The sequence below is a fragment of the Oncorhynchus gorbuscha genome, linkage group LG01 (genome assembly GCF_021184085.1).
Source record: "Oncorhynchus gorbuscha isolate QuinsamMale2020 ecotype Even-year linkage group LG01, OgorEven_v1.0, whole genome shotgun sequence".
Lineage (NCBI taxonomy): Eukaryota > Metazoa > Chordata > Actinopteri > Salmoniformes > Salmonidae > Oncorhynchus > Oncorhynchus gorbuscha.
The window spans coordinates 14258001-14281994 of record NC_060173.1 but is presented as its reverse complement, the minus strand read 5'-3'; the positions used below and the strand labels follow the sequence as shown (position 1 = coordinate 14281994).

General features: G+C 41.1%; 1 protein-coding gene across 1 annotated transcript; it reads right to left on the bottom strand.

Annotated features, from left to right (window-relative positions):
- Positions 1–9805: 9805 nt before the first annotated feature.
- nts (neurotensin) lies at positions 9806–23951 on the bottom strand. The gene is made up of 5 exons (XM_046302874.1): positions 23886–23951; positions 23702–23796; positions 20832–20893; positions 13600–13803; positions 9806–10236 (listed from the first exon to the last, which is right to left on the bottom strand). Exons 2-5 carry the CDS (start codon positions 23760–23762, stop codon positions 10090–10092), a joined length of 474 nt encoding a protein of 157 aa, XP_046158830.1. The 5' UTR covers positions 23763–23796; positions 23886–23951; the 3' UTR covers positions 9806–10089.
- Positions 23952–23994: the final 43 nt, after the last annotated feature.

Sequence of the window (23994 nt, the reverse complement as noted above, 5' to 3'; positions counted from 1 at the left end):
TGACACACCTATTCTAAGTCAGAACCGTCCAGAGTAGTGATGCTGGCAGGTGCGAGCAGGTGCGGGCAGCGATCTGTTGAAGAGCATGCATTTAGTTTTACTTGCATTTAAGAGCAGTTGGAGGCCACAGAAAGAGAGTTGTATGGCATTGAAGCTCATCTGGAGGTCAGTTAACACAGTGTCCAAAGAAGGGCCAGAAGTATACAGAATGGTGTCGTCTGCTTAGAGGTGGATCAGAGATTCACCAGCAGCAAGAGCGACATCATTGATGTATACAGAGAAGAGAGTCGGCCCGAGAATTGAACCTTGTGGCACCCCCCCTACAGACCCTTGTTCAATTCCAGGCTGTATCACAACCGGCTGTGATTGGGAGTCCCATAGGGCGGTGCATAATTGGCCCAGCGTCGTCTGGGTTTGGCTGGGGTAGGCCGTCATTGTAAATAAGAATTTGTTCTTAACTGACTTGCCTAGTTACATTAAAAAATAAACCTAGGATTCATTTGTTTTCTAAAATCCATTATATTGTTATGTTACTAACTTTTTACAATAAACTCTCAGCCTATGTTTTTCTCCCTCTCGTTCTCTGTCTCAACAACCAACCCACTAGGCACAGACGTCAATTCAACGTCTATTCCATGTAATCTTATTGAAATAATGTGGAAACAACGTTGATTCAACCAGTGTGTGCCCTGTGGAAAGGTTCAAAGTTACATTGTATAATACTGCCATCTGTTGGCATGTATGCATCCATACATACTGGACACATTTTGATTAATGGACATTTACGTGTATGTAATGTACGTATTTAATGCCGTAATATATGGACATCAATGTACATACATTAACATTAAAGATACTTGTTGCTCTGGATATTTCAAACTTTGTTCCTGTGATTTGATAGTCACTACTTTCTGTTGATCTGGATATTTCAAACTGTGTTCCTGTGATTTGATAGTCACTACGGCTGTTGATCTGGATATTTCAAACTGTGTTCCTGTGATTTGATAGTCACTACGGCTGTTGATCTGGATATTTCAAACTGTGTTCCTGTGATTTGATAGTCACTACGGCTGTTGATCTGGATATTTCAAACTGTGTTCCTGTGATTTGATAGTCACTACGGCTGTTGATCTGGATATTTCAAACTGTGTTCCTGTGATTTGATAGTCACTCAAACTGTGATTTGGCTGTTGATCTGGATATTTCAAACTGTGTTCCTGTGATTTGATAGTCACTACGGCTGTTGATCTGGATATTTCAAACTGTGTTCCTGTGATTTGATAGTCACTACGGCTGTTGATCTGGATATTTCAAACTGTGTTCCTGTGATTTGATAGTCACTACGGCTGTTGATCTGGATATTTCAAACTGTGTTCCTGTGATTTGATAGACGGCTGTTGATCTGGATATTTCAAACTGTGTTCCTGTGATTTGATAGTCACTACGGCTGTTGATCTGGATATTTCAAACTGTGTTCCTGTGATTTGATAGTCACTACGGCTGTTGATCTGGATATTTCAAACTGTGTTCCTGTGATTTGATAGTCACTACGGCTGTTGATCTGGATATTTCAAACTGTGTTCCTGTGATTTGATAGTCACTACGGCTGTTGATCTGGATATTTCAAACTGTGTTCCTGTGATTTGATAGTCAAACTGATCTGGATATTTCAAACTGTGTTCCTGTGATTTGATTACGGCTGTTGATCTGGATATTTCAAACTGTGTTCCTGTGATTTGATAGTCACTACGGCTGTTGATCTGGATATTTCAAACTGTGTTCCTGTGATTTGATAGTCACTACGGCTGTTGATCTGGATATTTCAAACTGTGTTCCTGTGATTTGATAGTACGGCTGTTGATCTGGATATTTCAAACTGTGTTCCTGTGATTTGATAGTCACTACGGCTGTTGATCTGGATATTTCAAACTGGATATTTCAAACTGTGTTCCTGTGATTTGATAGTCACTACGGCTGTTGATCTGGATATTTCAAACTGTGTTCCTGTGATTTGATAGTCACTACGGCTGTTGATCTGGATATTTCAAACTGTGTTCCTGTGATTTGATAGTCACTACGGCTGTTGATCTGGATATTTCAAACTGTGTTCCTGTGATTTGATAGTCACTACGGCTGTTGATCTGGATATTTCAAACTGTGTTCCTGTGATTTGATAGTCACTACGGCTGTTGATCTGGATATTTCAAACTGTGTTCCTGTGATTTGATAGTCACTACGGCTGTTGATCTGGATATTTCAAACTGTGTTCCTGTGATTTGATGTCACTACGGCTGTTGATCTGGATATTTCAAACTGTGAGTCACTACGGCTGTTGATCTGGATATTTCAAACTGTGTTCCTGTGATTTGATAGTCACTACGGCTGTTGATCTGGATATTTCAAACTGTGTTCCTGTGATTTGATAGTCACTACGGCTGTGCTTTTCTAATAAGAGAAGGAAAATGAGAGATCCAGTCACAGTGCGTTATGTTTGGACGGGTAATAAGGAGCCAAACAGGATGGGAGAAACTGACAGTATCTCCCTTTTGAAGTGTTTTAATTGAACATGAATGTTTCGTTTAGTTAGCTAGATCTGATTGAAGTTCTATAGATAGTGCTCCATCAAATGGCTTTTTTTGAGAGGTGATAGAATTTGTCTTACTCTCTTCCCTAAAAACTTTTTTTATGACTACAAAACAGAATATTTTGCCTGAGATGACACTTGCTATTTCCGACACACATTATTGTCAAAATAAATAATGACACTGTGTGTGTTTCTTTAAATCCTCAGTGCCCTCTGTTGTCTGGCTGGTGTACATAACTGTATGCAGCTCCACAGCAGTCTCACTCGCTGGCAACTGAATACACAAACACACACATTCTACACACACACATTGTGGTAGTGTGGATATTATATTGTACTTCTGTAATAAGAGAGGAATAATGTAATAATGTCTTGTAGGTTGTATTGTGTTATTTATGATGTAGACTGTTGTTGTGTTTTTGTTGTGATGTTTTTGTTTTAATCCTATTTTGAACCCATGATCATAATAAATACAAACTACTACAGTTACATGTGCTGGACTGCTTCTCTCCAGCCTGGCATAGCAGAGAACACAAACACCAGATACTCACTCAGACAAAAGGAGAATCTAATAAATGAGATAAAGTTATTTGAAGATTATACTGAGATGAAAAAATACAAAACAGTTGTTCCTATTCTGGTGTGTCACTGCTACGAAAATGTGGAGAGGGATTTCAAGATCTCAAGAGCCAATTAAACTGGCCTTAGTGTTGATGCATGGCTTGTAGGTAGGGGAGAGTGGGGTATGTTGGGCCATTTTTTACATTCTGCATCATTATGTCAAGCGAAATATTTCAAACAGATATCTACTGTGCCTTCAGAAACTACTCACACCCCTTGACTTTTTCCACATTTTGTTGTGTTACAGCCTGCATTTAAAAAGGATTCAACTGAGGTTTTGTGTCACTGGCAATACCCAATACCCCATAATGTCAAAGGGGAATTACGTTTTTAGAAATTATTACAAATGAATTACACATGAAATGTCTTGGGGTTATGCGTATTCAACCCCTTTGTTATGGCAAGCCTAAGTAAGTTCAGGAGCAAAAATGTCACATAATAAGTTGCATGGACTCAGTCTGTGTGCCATAATAGTAGATGACTAAGGTCCCTCAGTCGACCTGTGAATTTCAAACAAACATTAAATCACAAAGACCAGGGAGGTGTTCCAATGGCACATAAAGAAGGACATCTATAAATAAAAACAGAAAATGACAATGAATATTCCGTTGAGCACGGTGACGTTATTAATTACCCTTTGGATGGTGTTTCAATACACCCAGTCACTACAAAGATAGAGGCATCCTACCTAACTTAGGAGAGGAAGGAAATTGCTCAGGGATTTCACCATGAGACCAACGGTGCCTTTAAAACAGTTACACAGTGTAATGGCTGTGATAGGAGAAAACTGAGGATGGATCTACAACATTGTAATTACTCCAAAATACTAACCTAAATGACAAGAGAAAAGAAGGATGACTGTAGAGAATAAAAATATTTCCAAAACATGCATTCTGTTTTTGATTAGGCACTAAAGTAGTTCTGCAAAAAATGTGGCAAAGCAATTAATTTGATGTCCTGAATACAAAGTGTTATGTTTGGGGCAAATCCAACTCAACAAATCCCTGAGTACCACTCTTCATATTTTCAACCATGGTGGTGGCTGCATCATGTTATGACTATTCTTGTCATTGGCAAGGTGTCACGCCTTGGTCATTGTATTTTGTGTTTTTGTTATATGTTTGGGTAGGCCAGGGTGTGACATGGGTTTATATGTTGTTTTTCGTATTGGGGTTTGTATTATTTGGGATCGCGGCTGATTAGGGGTGTTGTATGGGCTTGGCTGCCTGAGGCGATTCTCAATCAGTCAGGTGATTCTCGTTGTCTCTGATTGGGAACCGTATTTAGGCAGCCTGAGTTTCGCTTTGTATTTCGTGGGTGATTGTTCCTGTCTCTGTGTTTTAGTCACCAGATAGGCTGTAATTAGTTTCACGTTCCGTTCTGTTGTTTTTGTATTTAGTTATTTCATGTATCGTTTCGTTTTCTTCATTAAAGATCATGAGTAACCAACACGCTGCATTTCGGTCCGACTCTCTTTCTTCAACAGACGAACGACGTTACACAAGGACGAGGAAGTTTTTTTGGGATAAAAAGAAATGGAATAGACCTACGCACAGGCATAATTCTAGAGGAAACCTTGGTTCAGTCTGTTTTCCACTGGGAGACAAATTAATCTTTCAGCAGGACAATAATCTAAAACACAAGGCCAAATATACACTGGAGATGCTTATCAAGACGACATTGAATGTTCTAGTGTCCTAGTTACAGTTTTGATGTAATCTGTCTTCAAAATCTCTGGCAAGACTTAAATGGCTGTCTAGCAATGATCAATAACCAACTTGACAGAGCTTGAAGAATTTTTGAAAGAATAATGTGTAATATTGTACAATCCAGGTGTGTAAAATCCATTTTAATCTCACTTGGTAAAACAAAATGTGTAAAAAGTCAATGGGTATGAATACTGTATGAAGGCACTGTACATTTATTTCAGGATGTTGTGGAAATAATCAGAATTCATGTGAACATACATTTTCAAAACATAGTTGTCCAAAAAAAGGAAAAATGACATCGCCTTGTGGTGATGTTCATCGTCTATAAAATTCTGTCCCAAATTAAATATTATCACCACCAATGTCCTCTCTAAGTTGCGCGCGGGCATGCAGCTCCCCTAGGACTGCCGAGCATAAGAAATATTAGCCCACGCAGAGAAGCACGAGATTGAACTTCGAGATTGAACTTCGCTCAACTCTCTAGAGTTTTCCCTGTTAGTTAATACAATCAATGTTTCCGTTTACAGTGGCAATTGTGATCAAATCAAGGCAATATTAGCCACTTTCAATGCAACATACTGAAACAAAACAAACTATGCAAGACTTAGTATGCAAAACTATGCAAGATTTTGCTGTAGGTAGAACACATCGGAAATAGGGTTCTATTGCATTGACACCCATGACTCAGGCTCTTACTCTACACAGACCAGTGCACCATAACAAATCAATCAGAGCTGCAGTAGGCCTACATGCAAATAGATCATCGCCATAAATGGATCTGTGCCATTCACTTTGAACTGGACAGTGTTAACGGCATGAGTGGTCGTGAGTAGAGGTGCTTGTCTTGAGATCAAAGCCAGAGCTTCATGTAGCGATGTGTGTACATTTGTTTATATCCTTTGCTAGTTAGTGAGTTATTAGCCCAGTTATAAATCATTTGTAGTCAGCAATGGGGGAGTGATTGCTTCCTACAAGAGCACAAAACAGTTCTTTGTTTTGTCTTACAGTGGCAGTGTTGTATTTTGAGACAGGCTTGAAAGAGCCAATAGGCAAAGGATAGCCTAATTTGTCTGGTTCTCTGTAATAATGGCATGGGAATAATGCTGCATTTTATTTGGAAAGTGGTTTCTGTCATCAAACAACACAACATTTTCAGTCACCTTCTTGTCTGGATGAATAGCTTATGTCAAACCCTGTGTCACGGCCGTTAAAAGAACTGAGCCAAGGTGCAACGTGGTGAGAGTACATTTTCTCTTTTATTCGAAATGACGCCGACAAAACGTGAAGCTTAAGGCTATGTGCCATCAAACAAAGTTACCCTTTAAAAAGGTTACCTAAGTATGGTTCCCAATCAGAGACAACGATAGACAGCTGTCCCTGATTGAGAACCATACCCGGCCAAAACATAGAACTAGAAAATCATAGAAACACAAAACATAGAATGTCCACCCCAACTCACGCCTGACCAAACCAAATTAGAGACATAAAAAGGATCTCTAAGGTCAGGGCGTGACACCCTGCATGTTTTTTTCAAAGGTGTCATGGAATGTAGGCCTACATTGAATACAACACATTGGTTGCTGCTGTAGGGTGAAAGATAGAACAGCTATTTCCATGTTAAAATGTTATGGGATGCATTTTCGCCATTATTTTTGATGGTAGGTCACTCTGGTTGGCATGCATTATGATCAAATTGCCACAGTAGCCTACTTTACCACTCTTAAAACTAACTTTAAAGCAGGTACAGCCTCAGTGTTCACAGTAAACAGAACGTTCAAGTTGGCACTCAGCAAACCTGACATTTGCTCAGTGACAAAAAAAATTGAGGAAACATTGACCAACACCATTTTAAAACCAATTTTTTTTGTTGATTTTTATTTCACAAACACTATTCAACACTTTCACTTTTTTGTATTTTAAGAATTTTAACACAGGTTTAACACCTACAGTGTAACACACCTTTCTAACTCTGTCCTTAGGCTACCAAGCCCATGAAACTGGTTCGCGCTCAGATTCCATGTCACCTTGTGCTCCTCTGCTACTCTATCATAGCCTCCCTTTATCAAGCTCAGACTCCATGTCATCAGATAAAACCTTGTGTTCCTCTGCTACTCTATCATAGCCTCCCTTTATCACGCTCAGACTCCATGTCATCAGATAAAACCTTGTGTTCCTCTGCTACTCTATCATAGCCTCCCTTTATCAAGCTCAGACTCCATGGCATCAGATAAAACCTTGTGTTCCTCTGCTACTCTATCATAGCCTCCCTTTATCAAGCTCAGACTCCATGTCATCAGATAAAACCTTGTGTTCCTCTGCTACTCTATCATAGCCTCCCTTTATCAAGCTCAGACTCCATGTCATCAGATAAAACCTTGTGCTCCTCTGCTACTCTATCATAGCCTCCCTTTATCAAGCTCAGACTCCATATCATTAAATAATACCTTTCTGCTATTCAATCACAGTCTCTCTTTCACACAGGTACATGTTTGTTTTCTTTTTGGTACATTTTTTCTTTACTGCCGGAAAGCTGATATGTTGATATGCTTCAGTTAGCCTCATGACTGGTTTCACATTTTTCTCCAGTGATTTAAAAGTTAAAAGAGATCTAAAACAAGTGTCATTTATATTTACTATTCCCTTATCCAGATGGATTAGTCATTTAACTAGCTCTTATCAATATCTCTTATCAAGTTGTAAATTTCAGTGCATGGAGAATGGTGTTATTTCTATCAGACCTTATTCATGGTTTAGCTGTTCAGGAGTCTTATGGGGGTAGAAGCTGTTAAGAAGACTTGTAGACCTAGACTTGGCGCTCCGGTACAGCTTACCATGCGGGGGCAGAGAGAACTGTCTATGACTAGGGTGGCTGGAGTCTTTGACCATTTTTAGAGCCTTCCTCGCACACCACTTGGTACAGTGGCTTGTGAAAGTATTCACCCCCCTTGGCATTTTTCCTATTTTGTTGCCTTATAACCTGTAATTAAAAAGTATTTTGGGGTTTTTTGTGTCATTTGATTTACACAACATGCCTCCCACTTTGAAGATGCAAAATATTTTTTCTTGTGAAACAAACAATACATAAGACAAAAATACAGAAAACTTGAGCGTGCATAACTATTCACACCCACAATACATTGTAGAGCCACCTTATGCAGTAATTACAGCTGCAAGTCTCTTGGGGTATGTCTCTATAAGCTTGGCACATCTAGCCATTGGGAGTTTTGCCCATTCTTCAAGGCAAAACTGCTCCAGCTCCTTCAAGTTGGATGGGTTCCGCTGGTGTACAGCAATCTTTAAGTCATACCACAGATTCTCAATTGGATTGAGGTCTGAGATTCGACAAGGCCATTCCAAGACATTTACATGTTTCCCCTTAAACCACTCGAGTGTTGCTTTAGCAGTATGCTTCGTGTCATTGTCCTACTGGAACGTGCACCTCTGTCCCAGTCTTAAATCTCTGGAAGACTGAAACAGGTTTCCCTCAAGAATTTCCCTGTATTTAGCGCCATCTATCATTCCTTCAATTCAGACCAGTTTCAAAGTTACTTGTTGGTTATTACTGCATTGTCGGAACTAGAAGCACAAGCATTTCGCTACACTCGCATTAACATCTGCTAACCATGTGTATGTGACAAATAAAATTTGATTTGTTCTCAGGGTGATAAGAGGTGTTGGGTTTGTGCCAGACATAGAATTTCCTTGATGGCCAAATAGCTAAATTTTAGTCTCATCTGACCACAGTACCTTCTTCCATATGTTTGGGGAGTCTCCCACATGCCTTTTGGCGAACACCATTTGTATTTGCTTCTTTTTTTCTTTAAGCAATGGCTTTTTTTCTGACCACTCTTCTGTAAAGCCCAGCTCTGTGGAGTGTACGGCTAAAAGTGGTCCTATGGACAGATACTCCAATCTCCGCTGTGGAGCTTTGCAGCTCCTTCAGGGTTATCTTTGGTCTCTTTGTTGCCTCTCTGATTAATGCCCTCCTTGCCTGGTCCATGAGTTTTGGTGAGCGGTCCTCTCTTGGCAGGTTTGTTGTGGTGCCATATTCTTTCCATTTTTAAATAATGGATTTAATGGTGCTCTGTGGGATGTTCAAAGTTTTGGATATATTTTTATAACCCAACCCTGATCTGTATTTCTCCACAACTTTGTCCCTGACCTGTTAGGAGAGCTCCTTGGTCTTCATGGTGCCACTTGCTTGGTGGTGCCCCTTGCTTAGTGGCGTTGCAGACTCTGGGGCCTTTCAGAACAGGTGTGTATATACTGAGATCATGTGACAGATCATGTGACACTAAGATTGCACACAGGTGGACTTTATTTAACTAATTATGTGACTTCTGAAGGTAATTGGTTGCACCAGATCTTATTTAGGGGCTTCATATCAAAGGGGGGGAATACATATGCACGCACCACTTTTCCATTATTTATTTATTTTTTATCGTTTTTTAAACAAGTGATTTTTTTCATTTCACTTCACCAATTTGGACTATTTTGTCTATGTCCATTACAATAAAATCCACATAAAAATATATTTAAATTGTTGTAATTCAACAAAATAGGAAAAATGCCAAGGGGGATAAATATATTTGCAAGCCACTGTATAGAGTTCCTGGATGGCAGGAAGCTTGGTCCCAGTGATGTACCGTGCCATACTCATTATCCTCTGTAGTGCCTTGCGGTTGGAGGCCGAGCAGTTGCCATACCAGGCAGTGATGCAACCGGTCAGGACGCTCTCGATGGTGCAGCTGTAGAACCTTTTGAGGATCTGAGGATCCATGCCAAATATTTTCAGTCTCCTGATGTTTGCTATTATAAACAGCTAGAGTTCTGAAAAAACACTGTCACATCTTAGTGGTTTTGAAATGTGTATTGTTTAATCACATTGGAAAGAAAATACATGGAGTGAACACATATAGTAAATATAAAGTCTCTCAAAAGATACACACTTTCTTACTGCTTTTGTATGCTTTTATTTCAATTGGTCCTCTCTTTTTGGAGCAGGATTGGGCCTAGAATGTGAGTAGAGACCTATAGTGACAGACACAGGTTTGAGATATCATCTGTATGGACGAAACACTGCAGAAACATCAGTAATAACACTACAACAGAGAGCACGTATGGTCACATATCCACAGAATGTATAGTGTCTTTCTTTCTCCTCCCGGGGGTGGATCAGTAAAATGTACTCCGCTTCAAGATGTACGGCCTCCGAGCTTTGGTGTTTTTCACTTGCCTCTTAAAAATATACGGTGATTTCCTTTTGAGCGGGTTGTCACTGTTTTGATCGGCTTCAAGGTACTCTTGAGAGTTGTCAAGCAGCTGTAAAGAAAAACAGAATAATCAAATCAAATATTATTTGTCACATGCACCGAATACAACATGTGTAGACCTTATAGTGAAATGCTTACTTACAAGCCCTTAACCAACAACAATTAAAGAGCAGCAGTAAAATAAAAATAGCGAGGCTACATACAGGGGTACCGGTACAGAGTCAATGTCGAGGTAATATGTACATGTACACTACCGTTCAAAAGTTTGGGGTCACTTAGAAATGTCCTTGTTTTTGAAAGAAAAGCACATTTTTGTCCATGAAAATAACATCAAATTGATCAGAAATATAGTGTAGACATTGTTATTGTTGTAAATTACTACTGCAGCTGGAAATGGAAGATTTTTTATGGAATATCTACGTAGGCGCAGAGGCCCATTATCAGCAACCATCACTCCTGTGTTCCAATGACACGTTGTGTTAGTTACTCCAAGTTTATCATTTTAAAAGGCTAATTGGTCCTTAGAAAAACATTTTGTAATTATGTTATCACAGTTGAAAACTGTTGTTCTGATTAAAAAAGCAATAAAACTGTCCTTCTATAGACTATGGAGCATCAGCATTTGTGGGTTCAATTACAGGCTCAAAATGGCCAGAAACAAAGCACTTTCTTTTGAAACTTGTCAGTCTATTCTTCTTCTGAGAAATTAAGGCTATATGCTAAGAAACTGAAGATCTCGTACAACGCTGTGTACTACTCCCTTCACAGAACAGCGCAAATGGTCTCTAACCAGAATAGAAAGAGGAATGGGAGGCCCTGGTGCACAACTGAGCAAGAGGACAAGTACACTAGTTTGAGAAACAGACGCCTCACAAGTCCTCAACAAGTCCTAAACAAGTCCTCAACTGTCAAAGACTCCAGCCACTGTAGTCATAGACTGTTCTCTCTGCTACAGCACGACAAGCAGTACTGGAGTGCCAAGTCTAGGTCCTCAACTGGTAGTTTCATTAAATAGTACCTGCAAAACGCCAGTCTCAACATCAACAGTGAAGGGGCGACTCCGGGATGCTGGCCTTCTAGGCAGTGTTGCAAAGAAAAAGCCATATCTCAGACTGGCCAATAAAAAGATCAGATTAAGATGGGCAAAAGAACACAGACACTGGACAGAGGAACTCTGCCTCGAAGGCCAGCATTCCGGAGTCACCTCTTCACTGTTGACGTGTTTTGCGGGTACTATTTAATGAAGCTGCCAATGTGATGGAGAAGCTGACAGTGTGCACATCAACGTGATGGAGAAGCTGACAGTGTGCACATCAACATGATGGAGAAGCTGACAGTGTGCACATCAACATGATGGAGAAGCTGACAGTGTGCACATCAACGTGATGGAGAAGCTGACAGTGTGCACATCAACATGATGGAGAAGCTGACAGTGTGCACATCAACGTGATGGAGAAGCTGACAGTGTGCACATAAACGTGATGGAGAAGCTGACAGTGTGCACATCAACGTGATGGAGAAGCTGACAGTGTGCACATCAATGTGATGGAGATGCTGACAGTGTGCACATCAATGTGATGGAGAAGCTGACAGTGTGCACATCAACGTGATGGAGAAGCTGACAGTGTGCACATCAACGTGATGGAGAAGCTGACAGTGTGCACATCAATGTGATGGAGAAGCTGACAGTGTGCACATCAACGTGATGGAGAAGCTGACAGTGTGCACATCAACGTGATGGAGAAGCTGACAGTGTGCACATCAACGTGATGGAGAAGCTGACAGTGTGCACATCAATGTGATGGAGAAGCTGACAGTGTGCACATCAATGTGATGGAGAAGCTGACAGTGTGCACATCAATGTGATGGAGAAGCTGACAGTGTGCACATCAATGTGATGGAGAAGCTGACATTGTGCACATCAACGTGATGGAGATGCTTGAGAAAAGAGACGAGGAGAAGGATAGGTGTTTAAGGTGACATTGTGCACATCAACGTGATGCTCAGATGCATTTGAGAAAAGAGGCCCAGGAGAAGGATGCTCATTTAACGAGGGGTGTTCAGCGCTGTGCAAGGGCCCAGGCATGGATGCTCATCGTGGGCATTTAGCGCTGTGCAGGGCCCTGTGCTCATCAGGGCCCAGGGATAGATGCTCATCGTGGGTATTTAGCGCTGTGCAGGGCCCAGGGATAGATGCTCATCGTGGGTATTTAGCGCTGTGCAGGGCCCAGGGATAGATGCTCATCGTGGGTATTTAGCGCTGTGCAGGGCCCAGGGATAGATGCTCATCGTGGGTATTTAGCGCTGTGCAGGGCCCAGGGATAGATGCTCATCGTGCAGGGCCCAGGGATAGATTCAGCTCATCGCTGCAGGGCCCAGGGATGATGCTCATCGTGGGGCCTGTGCAGGGCCCAGGGATAGATGCTCATCGCTGCAGGGCCCAGGGGGTATTTAGCGCTGTGCAGGGCCCAGGGATAGATGCTCATCGTGGGTATTTAGCGCTGTGCAGGGCCCAGGGATAGATGCTCATTGTGGGTATTTAGCGCTGTGCAGGGCCCAGGGATAGATGCTCATCGTGGGTGAGCGATATGTGTGTGGCCCTGTTTATATCAAAATCAAATCAAATCAAATGTATTTATATAGCCCTTCGTACATCAGCTGATATCTCAAAGTGCTGTACAGAAACCCAGCCTAAAACCCCAAACAGCAAGTAATGCAGGTGTAGAAGCATGTCTTTTTGTGTGCGCACTGCTCTCTGTAGACCTACAATGCTCATCCCTGTGCTTGTTTTCTATATGTGTGTATGCAAAGTGTGTGTGTGTTTTCTATTCAACTGGGGAAAATTGCTCTCTTTGCTGTGTATCAGTCTCTGTCATTGTAGGTGTCGGTATGGTCATCCCTGCATGTGGCCTGATTCAATCAGATCGAGCTGATGTTTTGACGGTAGTAACTGTGGTATAACTGTGGTAGGAGCTGACAAATCGGGGAGTAGCTGCTGTGTTGTGTCACAAACCAATCCCTTCCTTATTATCCCTACTGAGCTAAATGTTCAAAACGGTACTAGACAGTGTAGGCTCTATCCATGGTAGAAATAATGACTCTGAAATGTCAAACCGTTGATGTGAGGCTAATGCATGTTTTTGATGTTAATTTGGATGGGAGGATTGTAGCCTGTCAGTCTAATTCGAGTGTATGAACTTGTAACGTGTCTGCATGGGATTTGTTGGATTATAGTCGGGTGTGGTTTCGTTGCACACAATGGCAGTGTCCGCGATAAGGTACCGCAACGAGCCTCTTGTGGATTTGACAGCTCTAATTGAGTTCCACCTCCGACACCTCCGAATCCAGTCCTTAGCGTCTGTATATCCCAGTGTACACTATGTATGCATGCATCCCTGTGTCCGTCCCTCACCTCTCGGGGCTGCAGTACTCTGCAGATGTGCTGTAGATCGAGGAGCTCATCCAAGGGCTCCGGCAGGGAGGCCAGCCTCTCCCCCAGCTCCTCCCCAGTGTTATACTCCACCTGTTCTCTCCACAACCGGCTGTTTATCAGGCTGTTCACCATCCTGCACACATTCACCAGGGACACACGCCAGTAGGGGGCGTTCTGCTTGCTCTGTTTCATGTGGGAGACGATAAAAAATAATTAAGACTGTGTGTGTGTGTGCGTGTGTGCGTGCGTGTGGGTGTGTGTGTGTGTGTGTGTACGTGTTTAACTATACTTGTGGAGACCATAAGTCCCCACAAGAATAGTAAACAAACACAAATTTGACCAACTGGGGACATTTTGTTAGTCCCCACAAGGTCAAATGCTATTTCTAGGGTGTTTAGGGTTAAGGTTAGAATTAGTGTTAGGATTAGTGTTAGGGTTAGAATTAGTGTTAGGGTTAGAATTAGGTTTAGGTTTAGGGTTAGGGTTAGGAGCTAGGGTTTCGGTTTAGGTTAAAGTTAAAGTTAGGTTAGGTTTAGGGTTAGAGTTAGGGTGAGGGTACAGGTTAGGGTTAGGGGTTAAGGAAAATAGGATTTTGAATGGGACTGAATTGTATGTCCCCAGAAGGTTAGCTGTGCTGTGTAAGACTGTGTGTGTGCGTGCGTGTGCGTGCGTGTGTGTGAATATCTGTGCTTTCTGCTCCCTCTCACAATTCATGGCAACAGATCAGATCTTAACCTTATCTAGCTCCAAGCCTGCTGTATGATAGTCTAGTTTGAGCGTGTGGTATTGGATGGTGTGAAGCCCCTGCCGCTGCCTGTGGGGACCCCTGTGCGTGGGCCGACTCCCTAACAGCGCACAGCCCAGACTCCCTCCCGGGTGTCACTGACAATGATGAACAGAGTCATAAGGAATATAAGATTGGAGCTTCTAAATCATCTCAAATCCCATCTCACCTATCAGCTTTGCTTTTATAGATGGCATAGGATAGCACTTTTATTTCCTGGCATAGCCATTGTTGAGAGAGGAGTTGTTAGATATTACATATGGATTTTATAGGCCAGGGGGGAGAAATGGCACAGAGTGGATATGTATCGTACCGAGCATTCTGAGTCATAAACCACTCCAGAGACAAGACAGAAATGATGCCTCGGTCTGGCTGGATAGTGTTGTGAGTTCCTGACAATATTAACATTTAGAGAACCCTACAATTGCAAATGAGGTCTTGTTTACTTCCAAATGAACAGTTTATTAAAACACTGAGTTGTGAGACGAGTGGTAGGTTCACTTTTAATTGTGTCTCGTCCTTCGTCAGTATCTTTTCGCTCAGTGTCACTTAACCAATGAGGGACTGAGGGACGGATCCCGTGTTTATGGAGCAGGAATGGTCCAATAATGCCTGCATCCCCAGCAGAGTGACTAACTGCCATTTTAAATGGCCCGTCCCAACTTTCTATTGAATTGTCTGTGCCGAGATTATCCACTGGCTAGATTACTACACCAGCCATTATTAAATGAACTATTCCTTTAAGACACTGGCTACTGGTTAATCCAGAATAAGTTTATCTCACCTTACTCACCAATTGATTGACTGAAACAGCTTGACGAAAATGTAAAGGCAATGTTCCCGCGTCAGCGGAGACTGCATTCACGGTCAACACTGTAAATGTCAGCTCACGGTCAACACTGTAAATGTCAGCTCACGGTCAACACTGTAAATGTCAGCTCATCAACACTGTAAATGTCAGCTCACAGTCAACACTGTAAATGTCAGCTCACGGTCAACACTGTAAATGTCAGCTCACAGTCAACACTGTAAATGTCAGCTCACAGTCAACACTGTAAATGTCAGCTCACGGTCAACACTGTAAATGTCAGCTCACGGTCAACACTGTAAATGTCAGCTCACGGTCAACACTGTAAATGTCAGCTCATCAACACTGTAAATGTCAGCTCACAGTCAACACTGTAAATGTCATCTCACAGTCAACACTGTAAATGTCAGCTCACGGTCAACACTGTAAATGTCAGCTCACGATCAACACTGTAAATGTCAGCTCACGGTCAACACTGTAAATGTCAGCTCACGGTCAACACTGTACATGTCATCTCACGGTCAACACTGTAAATGTCAGCTCACGGTCAACACTGTAAATGTCAGCTCATCAACACTGTAAATGTCAGCTCACGGTCAACACTGTAAATGTCAGCTCACAGTCAACACTGTAAATGTCAGCTCACGGTCAACACTGTAAATGTCAGCTCATCAACACTGTAAATGTCAGCTCACAGTCAACACTGTAAATGTCAGCTCACGGTCAACACTGTAAATGTCAGCTCACGGTCAACACTGTAAATGTCAGCTCACAGTCAACACTGTAAATGTCAGCTCACGGCCAACACTGTAAATGTCAGCTCACGGTCAACACTGTAAATGTCAGCTCATCAACACTGTAAATGTCAGCCCACAGTCAACACTGTAAATGTCAGCTCACAGTCAACACTGTAAATGTCAGCTCACAGTCAACACTGTAAATGTCAGCTCACGGTAAACGCTGCAAATGTCAGCTCACAGTCAACACTGTAAATGTCAGCTCACGGTAAACGCTGCAAATGTCGGAAATTACCTTTGAATGTCAACGCGAGCTTCCGTCTAATTCCATGTTCTAATTCCACTCTTTTCTATTCTGTTTAGTAAAATATGTGGGAATGCATGCAGCAGTTAAAGACTGACATGACAGATACTAATGAAGTCATAAACTGGTGTTTAACACCACTGATCATTTGTGCAGTTGTCTTTTCATGGCCTGTCAAACAGCTGCCAAATAAGATCACCAACAAGTGTCATGGAAACAATAGTCAACCTATTTCAACAGATATTGGGTGTATAACCTAAAGAGGAACTATGTGTAATGGGTGTATCATCTAAAGAGGACCCATGTGTAATGGGTGTATAATCTAAAGAGGAACTATGTGTAATGGGTGTATAATCTAGAGAGGAACCATGTGTAATGGGTGTATAATCTAGAGAGGAACTATGTGTAATGGGTGTATAATCTAGAGAGGAACCATGTGTAATCTGTGTATCATCTAAAGAGGAACCATGTGTAATCTGTGTATAATCTAAAGAGGAACTATGTGTAATGGGTGTATAATCTAAAGAGGAACTATGTGTAATGGGTGTATAATAAAGAGGAACTATGTGTAATGGGTGTATAATCTAGAGAGGAACTATGTGTAATGGGTGTATAATATAGAGAGGAACTATGTGTAATGGGTGTATAATATAGAGAGGAACCATGTGTAATGGGTGTATAATCTAAAGAGGAACCATGTGTAATGGGTGTATAATCATGTGTAATGGGTGTATAAAGAGGAACCATGTGTAATGGGTGTATAATCTAAAGAGGAACCATGTGTAATGGGTGTATAATCTAAAGAGGAACCATGTGTAATGGGTGTATAAAAGAGGAACCATGTGTAATGGGTGTATAATCTAAAGAGGAACCATGTGTAATGGGTGTATAATCTAAAGAGGAACCATGTGTAATGGGTGTATAATCTAAAGAGGAACCATGTGTAATGGGTGTATAATCTAAAGAGGAACCATGTGTAATGGGTGTATAATCTAAAGAGGAACTATGTGTAATGGGTGTATCATCTAAAGAGGAACCATGTGTAATGGGTGTATAATCTAAAGAGGAACCATGTGTAATGGGTGTATAATCTAAGAGAGGAATGGGTGTATAATGTGTAATGGGTGTATAATCTAAAGAGGAACCATGTGTAATGGGTGTATCTAAAATCTAATGGGTGTAGAGGAACCATGTGTAATGGGTGTATAATCTAAAGAGGAACCATGTGTAATGGGTGTATAATCTAAAGAGGAACCATGTGTAATGGGTGTATAATCTAAAGAGGAACCATGTGTAATGGGTGTATAATCTAAAGAGGAACCATGGGTGTATAATCTAAAGAGGAACCATGGTAATGGGTGTATAATCTAAAGAGGAACCATGTGTAATGGGTGTATAATCTAAAGAGGAACCATGTGTAATGGGTGTATAATCTAAAGAGGAACCATGTGTAATGGGTGTATAATCTAAAGAGGAACCATGTGTAATGGGTGTATAATCTAAAGAGGAACCATGTGTAATGGGTGTATAATCTAAAGAGGAACCATGTGTAATGGGTGTATCATCTAAAGAGGAACCATGTGTAATGGGTGTATAATCTAAAGAGGAAAAGAGGAACCATGTGTAATGGGTGTATAATCTAAAGAGGAACCATGTGTAATGGGTGTATAATCATGTGTAATGGGTGTATAAAGAGGAACCATGTGTAATGGGTGTATAATCTAAAGAGGAACCATGTGTAATGGGTGTATAATCTAAAGAGGAACCATGTGTAATGGGTGTATAATCTAAAGAGGAACCATGTGTAATGGGTGTATAATCTAAAGAGGAACCATGTGTAATGGGTGTATAATCTAAAGAGGAACCATGTGTAATGGGTGTATAATCTAAAGAGGAACCATGTGTAATGGGTGTATAATCTAAAGAGGAACCATGTGTAATCTAAAGAGGGTGTATAATCTAAAGAGGAACCATGTGTAATGGGTGTATAATCTCATGTGTAATGGGTGTATAAAGAGGAACCATGTGTAATGGGTGTATAATCTAAAGAGGAACCATGTGTAATGGGTGTATAATCTAAAGAGGAACCATGTGTAATGGGTGTATAATCTAAAGAGGAACCATGTGTAATGGGTGTATAATCTAAAGAGGAACCATGTGTAATGGGTGTATAATCTAAAGAGGAACCATGTGTAATGGGTGTATAATCTAAAGAGGAACCATGTGTAATGGGTGTATAATCTAAAGAGGAACCATGTGTAATGGGTGTATAATCTAAAGAGGAACCATGTGTAATGGGTGTATAATCTAAAGAGGAACTATGTGTAATGGGTGTATAATCTAAAGAGGAACCATGTGTAATGGGTGTATAATCTAAAGAGGAACCATGTGTAATGGGTGTATAATCTAAAGAGGAACCATGGGTGTATAATCTAAAGAGGAACCATGTGTAATCTGTGTATAATCTAAAGAGGAACTATGTGTAATGGGTGTATCATCTAAAGAGGAACTATGTGTAATGGGTGTATAATCTAAAGAGGAACTATGTGTAATGGGTGTATAATCTAAAGAGGAACCATGTGTAATGGGTGTATAATCTAAACAGGAACAATGTGTAATCTGTGTATCATCTAAAGAGGAACCATGTGTAATGGGTGTATAATCTAGAGAGGAACCATGTGTAATCTGTGTATCATCTAAAGAGGAACCATGTGTGATGGGTGTATCATCTAAAGAGGAACCATGTGTAATGGGTGTATAATCTAGAGAGGAACCATGTGTAATGGGTGTATAATCTAAAGAGGAACCATGTGTAATGGGTGTATAATCTAAAGAGGAACCATGTGTAATGGGTGTATAATCTAAAGAGGAACCATGTGTAATGGGTGTATAATCTAAAGAGGAACCATGTGTAATGGGTGTATCATCTAAAGAGGAACCATGTGTAATGGGTGTATAATCTAAAGAGGAACCATGTGTAATGGGTGTATAATCTAAAGAGGAACCATGTGTAATGGGTGTATAATCTAAAGAGGAACCATGTGTAATGGGTGTATCATCTAAAGAGGAACCATGTGTAATGGGTGTATAATCTAAAGAGGAAACATGTGTAATGGGTGTATAATCTAAAGAGGAACCATGTGTAATGGGTGTATAATCTAAAGAGGAACCATGTGTAATGGGTGTATAATCTAAAGAGGAACCATGTGTAATGGGTGTATAATCTAAAGAGGAAACATGTGTAATGGGTGTATAATCTAAAGAGGAACCATGTGTAATGGGTGTATAATCTAAAGAGGAACCATGTGTAATGGGTGTATAATCTAAAGAGGAACCATGTGTAATGGGTGTATAATCTAAAGAGGAACCATGTGTAATGGGTGTATAATCTAAAGAGGAACCATGTGTAATGGGTGTATAATCTAAAGAGGAACCATGTGTAATGGGTGTATAATCTAAAGAGGAAAAATAAAAAGTGTCTAATACGACACTGTCTAATATGACACTGTCTAATACGACACTGTCTATCCAGTGTCTTCTTGAGCGCTCCATCACTCATCTGGCGTCCTATTATTACAATCAGCCCTCCAAGGAACCTTATAAACCATAAATCACAAGAGTTTATTTGTCATAGTCATGTCTCAGTGTGTCCGCCTCATTATCAGACTGAGAGTGGGGTGTAGGGAGTGTGTGTGTGTGTGTGTGTGTGTGTGTGTGTGTGTGTGTGTGTGTGTGTGTGTGTGTGTGTGTGTGTGTGTGTGTGTGTGTGTGTGCGTGCGTGCGTGCGTGCGTGCGTGCGTGCGTGCGTGCGTGCGTGCGTGCGTGCGTGCGTGCGTGTGTGTGTGCTTGCGTGTGCGTGTGCGTGTGTGTGCGTGTCGGCTGCACGGCGCTATGTTGCTGTCAGAGACAATCTGAATGGTATTAGCTCAGGTAATCAGTCTCCAGGCTCCACTAGTTCCAGTTCCATGATAAATACCCATATAGAAGAAGTAATAATTATGTTACACTTGAATGAATTTAAACCGTTTTTAATTCAATTCCCATTGCGTGTGTGTGTGTGTGTGTGTGTGTGTGTGTGTGTGTGTGTGTGTGTGTGTGTGTGTGTGTGTGTGTGTGTGTGTGTGTGTGTGTGTGTGTGTGTGTGTGTGTGTGTGTGTGTGTGTGTGTGTGTGTGTGTGTGTGTGTGTGTGTGTGTGTGTGTGTGTGTGTGTGTGTGTGTGTGTGTGTGTGTGTGTTTATGCAGGTGTGAGTCGAAAAGTATTGAAGTGAATGGAAAAAGTGATTTTGAAAGCTTTACTGGTGCATTAGAAGATTATTGACTGTACTAGATTGAACATTATGTTTTTTTCAAAGATCATATATCCTAATAAAGAAATCTGTGAAACAATGAACAAATAGAATCAACTATGAGACAATTCAAGTTGAAACAGAAACCCAGAGAGAAAGATGACATATCTAAAGGACAGGTCTATATCCAGCCCCCATGAAAGAGCGCTCACACACACACACAGACACACACACACACACACACACACACACCTCAGATCTGACAGGTGCAAAGAGGAAGCAGTATAGTACCTTTGAAGTAAAGAGACTGCTCAATAGCTCCTCTTCTATCGCCCGCTGTTCTTGGTCAACATCTGTCAGATAGACACAAAACAAGAGTTGGAGTACTGATGTACAGGTACCATACAGGTATCATACAGGTACCATACAGGTATCATACAGGTATCATACAGGTACCATACAGGTATCATACAGGTACCATACAGGTACCATACAGGTACCATACAGGTACCATACAGGTATCATACAGGCATCTAGGTATCATACAGGTATCATACAGGTACCATACAGGTATCAGGTACCATACAGGTACCATACAGGTATCATACAGGTACCATACAGGTATCATACAGGTATCATACAGGTACCATACAGGTATCATACAGGTATCATACAGGTATCATACAGGTACCATACAGGTATCATACAGGTACCATACAGGTACCATACAGGTATCATACAGGTATCATACAGGTACCATACAGGTATCATACAGGTACCATACAGGTCGGCATGTAACAATACTAATACAGGTATCATACAGGTACCATACAGGTATCATACAGGTACCATACAGGTACCATACAGGTATCATACAGGTACCAGGTACCATACAGGTCGGCATGTAACAATACTAATACAGGTATCATACAGGTACAGGCATACAGGTACCATACAATACAATACTAATACAGGTATCATACAGGTACCATACAGGTATCATACAGGTATCATACAGGTATCATACAGGTATCATACAGGTACCATACAGGTAGGCATCTAACAATACTAATACAGGTATCATACAGGTACCATACAGGTATCATACAGGTATCATACAGGTATCATACAGGTATCATACAGGTATCATACAGGTACCATACAGGTAGGCATCTAACAATACTAATACAGGTATCATACATGTATCATTCAGGTATTTTGTGCTCCAATCCATAATAAAAACTTGGTTTCTATCACCTTGACTTAATGTTGTTCTAGCATTTCCCTCAACAGCTTTATCCAATGGAATTGATTTGTTTGGTGCAAATGTAGACCTCATAGCCTAATCAAGCCCGGTTTGAAGCCTAATAACTTTCTGTTAGAGCCTGACCCTCAAACATCGGCTAAAGGTGCAATAAAGCTCAACCAAGAAAAGCTCAAAGATTTTTCACATCCATTTTGAAGCGTGTCACAGAGTTCAGATAAAAACCAAACTTTGGTTAGATGTTCAATCAAATCCCTTTTGCTCCCTGAGCCAGGAAGTTACTAATGCAGTGGGTTAAATCAGGATCACACAGAGTGTTTCTTAGTAGTCTTATTATGGGCGTAAAAAAAAGAAGACACCTGTACCATGTCAGATATAGAGTTGAAATGTATTCCATTTTGAGTTTGAATCCCAATATGACACTTTATATACATCACAGAAGACTGAAATATAACAAAACCGTTTGATACACAGGTAGAAACACTGGATTTTCTGCAGTTGAATCAAATATATATATGTTTATTAATTATGAAATATATGAATAACATTCCACCCGTGAGGCCACTAGAGGGTGATTTAGTCATTTGACTGCAGGAAAGGGCTACGGCTGTTTTGGGTGCTGCTAGATGGGATTCCTCTCCTCCCCCTCGCCCACACCCCACAGTAACATCAGTTAATTTCTACAACAGAGCTGTGTGCTTCATAAGCTCAACGGAACAATGTGCTGTTTCTTTCGGAGAGGATTAAAGGGCTTATGTAATTGAGGTATAATTAGTAAGGATCACTAAACACCCGAGGTGCCCAGGTTTTTTCAAGACTGGTTGTAATAAAGACTGAATGAGGGCTCTCCAAGACTGGCTATAATAACGACTGAAACAAACAGAGAACACTGTCACGTCATGGTTATACTCTCAGGTTGTTTTAGCCGGTATGATTTGAAAGGGGGAGAGGGATGAAGAGAGAGAGAGCAAAAAGAGAAAGAGAAAGAAAGAAAGAGGGAGAGAGAGGGGGAGGGAGTGAGAGAGAGCGAGAGCGAGAGAGAGAACGAGGGAGAGAGAGGGAGAGAGCTAGAGAGAGAGAGAAAGTGACAGAGAGAGGGGGGGGGTGGAATAGAGAGAGCTAATCAATGAGCAAACAGTCAGATGTGTGTTCATGCATCAATTAACCCAGTGGCCACAAACCCTGATCCAGGAAAGTTTCAATTGGCTGTCTGAGCTGTAAAACACCTGAGACAACTAGGCTAGGGCATTGATTAAATGGATAGATGGATAGTTCTGTGCTGGGCTAGAACAAACCCATGCACACCCTGTATCTCTGCAGATCTACCCCACTAGGACGATGCACACCAAAAATGTGTTGAAAATGAATTTATTGTATTCAAATTTTGCTGCACTGTAATACAACTCTCCAAGTGTGTACTTTACATATGAAGTAGGTTGAAGAAGATTACCTTCAACTTACTAAACTTATATTTTGAATTTTGGTGAATTCAATTTTGTAGAATTTCAAAGAAACATGATTTGATAAAAGAATGTCATTTCTGGACTCTAAATACTTTCAAGACATATAAATAACAAAATAATCTGACAACATTGGGTGAATTAGAGGATACCCACTAATTCAGAGCATATCTCAGAGGGGTTGTGTCTTCTTGATAGGAATGTCAGGGTAATCAATGGATAAGATAACTATAGTGTGCATGGTGAAATCCACCTGTTGCAAAAGTATGTTTCAGTTGAGAGGAATTCAGGTAGTCTGTAGTCTCTGAGTATATGTCCTGTTCTTTCAAGATTAAATCCAACCTAGTCAGTTGACAATGCAACCAATATAACACTCAGCAAGGTAGCAAATCAATTAGCATCAATAGGAAAGGATATCAAAGGATGCCCGTGCTTACCTGAACATAATACGCCACACGGCAAACAGAGGAGAAGCACAAACGCCAACTGTGTCTGCATCTTGGAGAAAATCCCACACTCTGAATCCAGCTAGCTAAGCAGGACCCAAGTCCATAGGGTTAGGGGTCAAATGCAGAAAGAGAGACAGAGATGGAGGTGGAGGTGGAGAAGGAGTGTACTCACTCAGTCTGTTTCTCCTTGTGTTCTCTTTTTCCTGGCAGTGACACTGTGTGACTGTGTCCTCCTGGCTGTAGGTAGAATGAATGAAGTGAAGAACACTGGGCTCCATTCC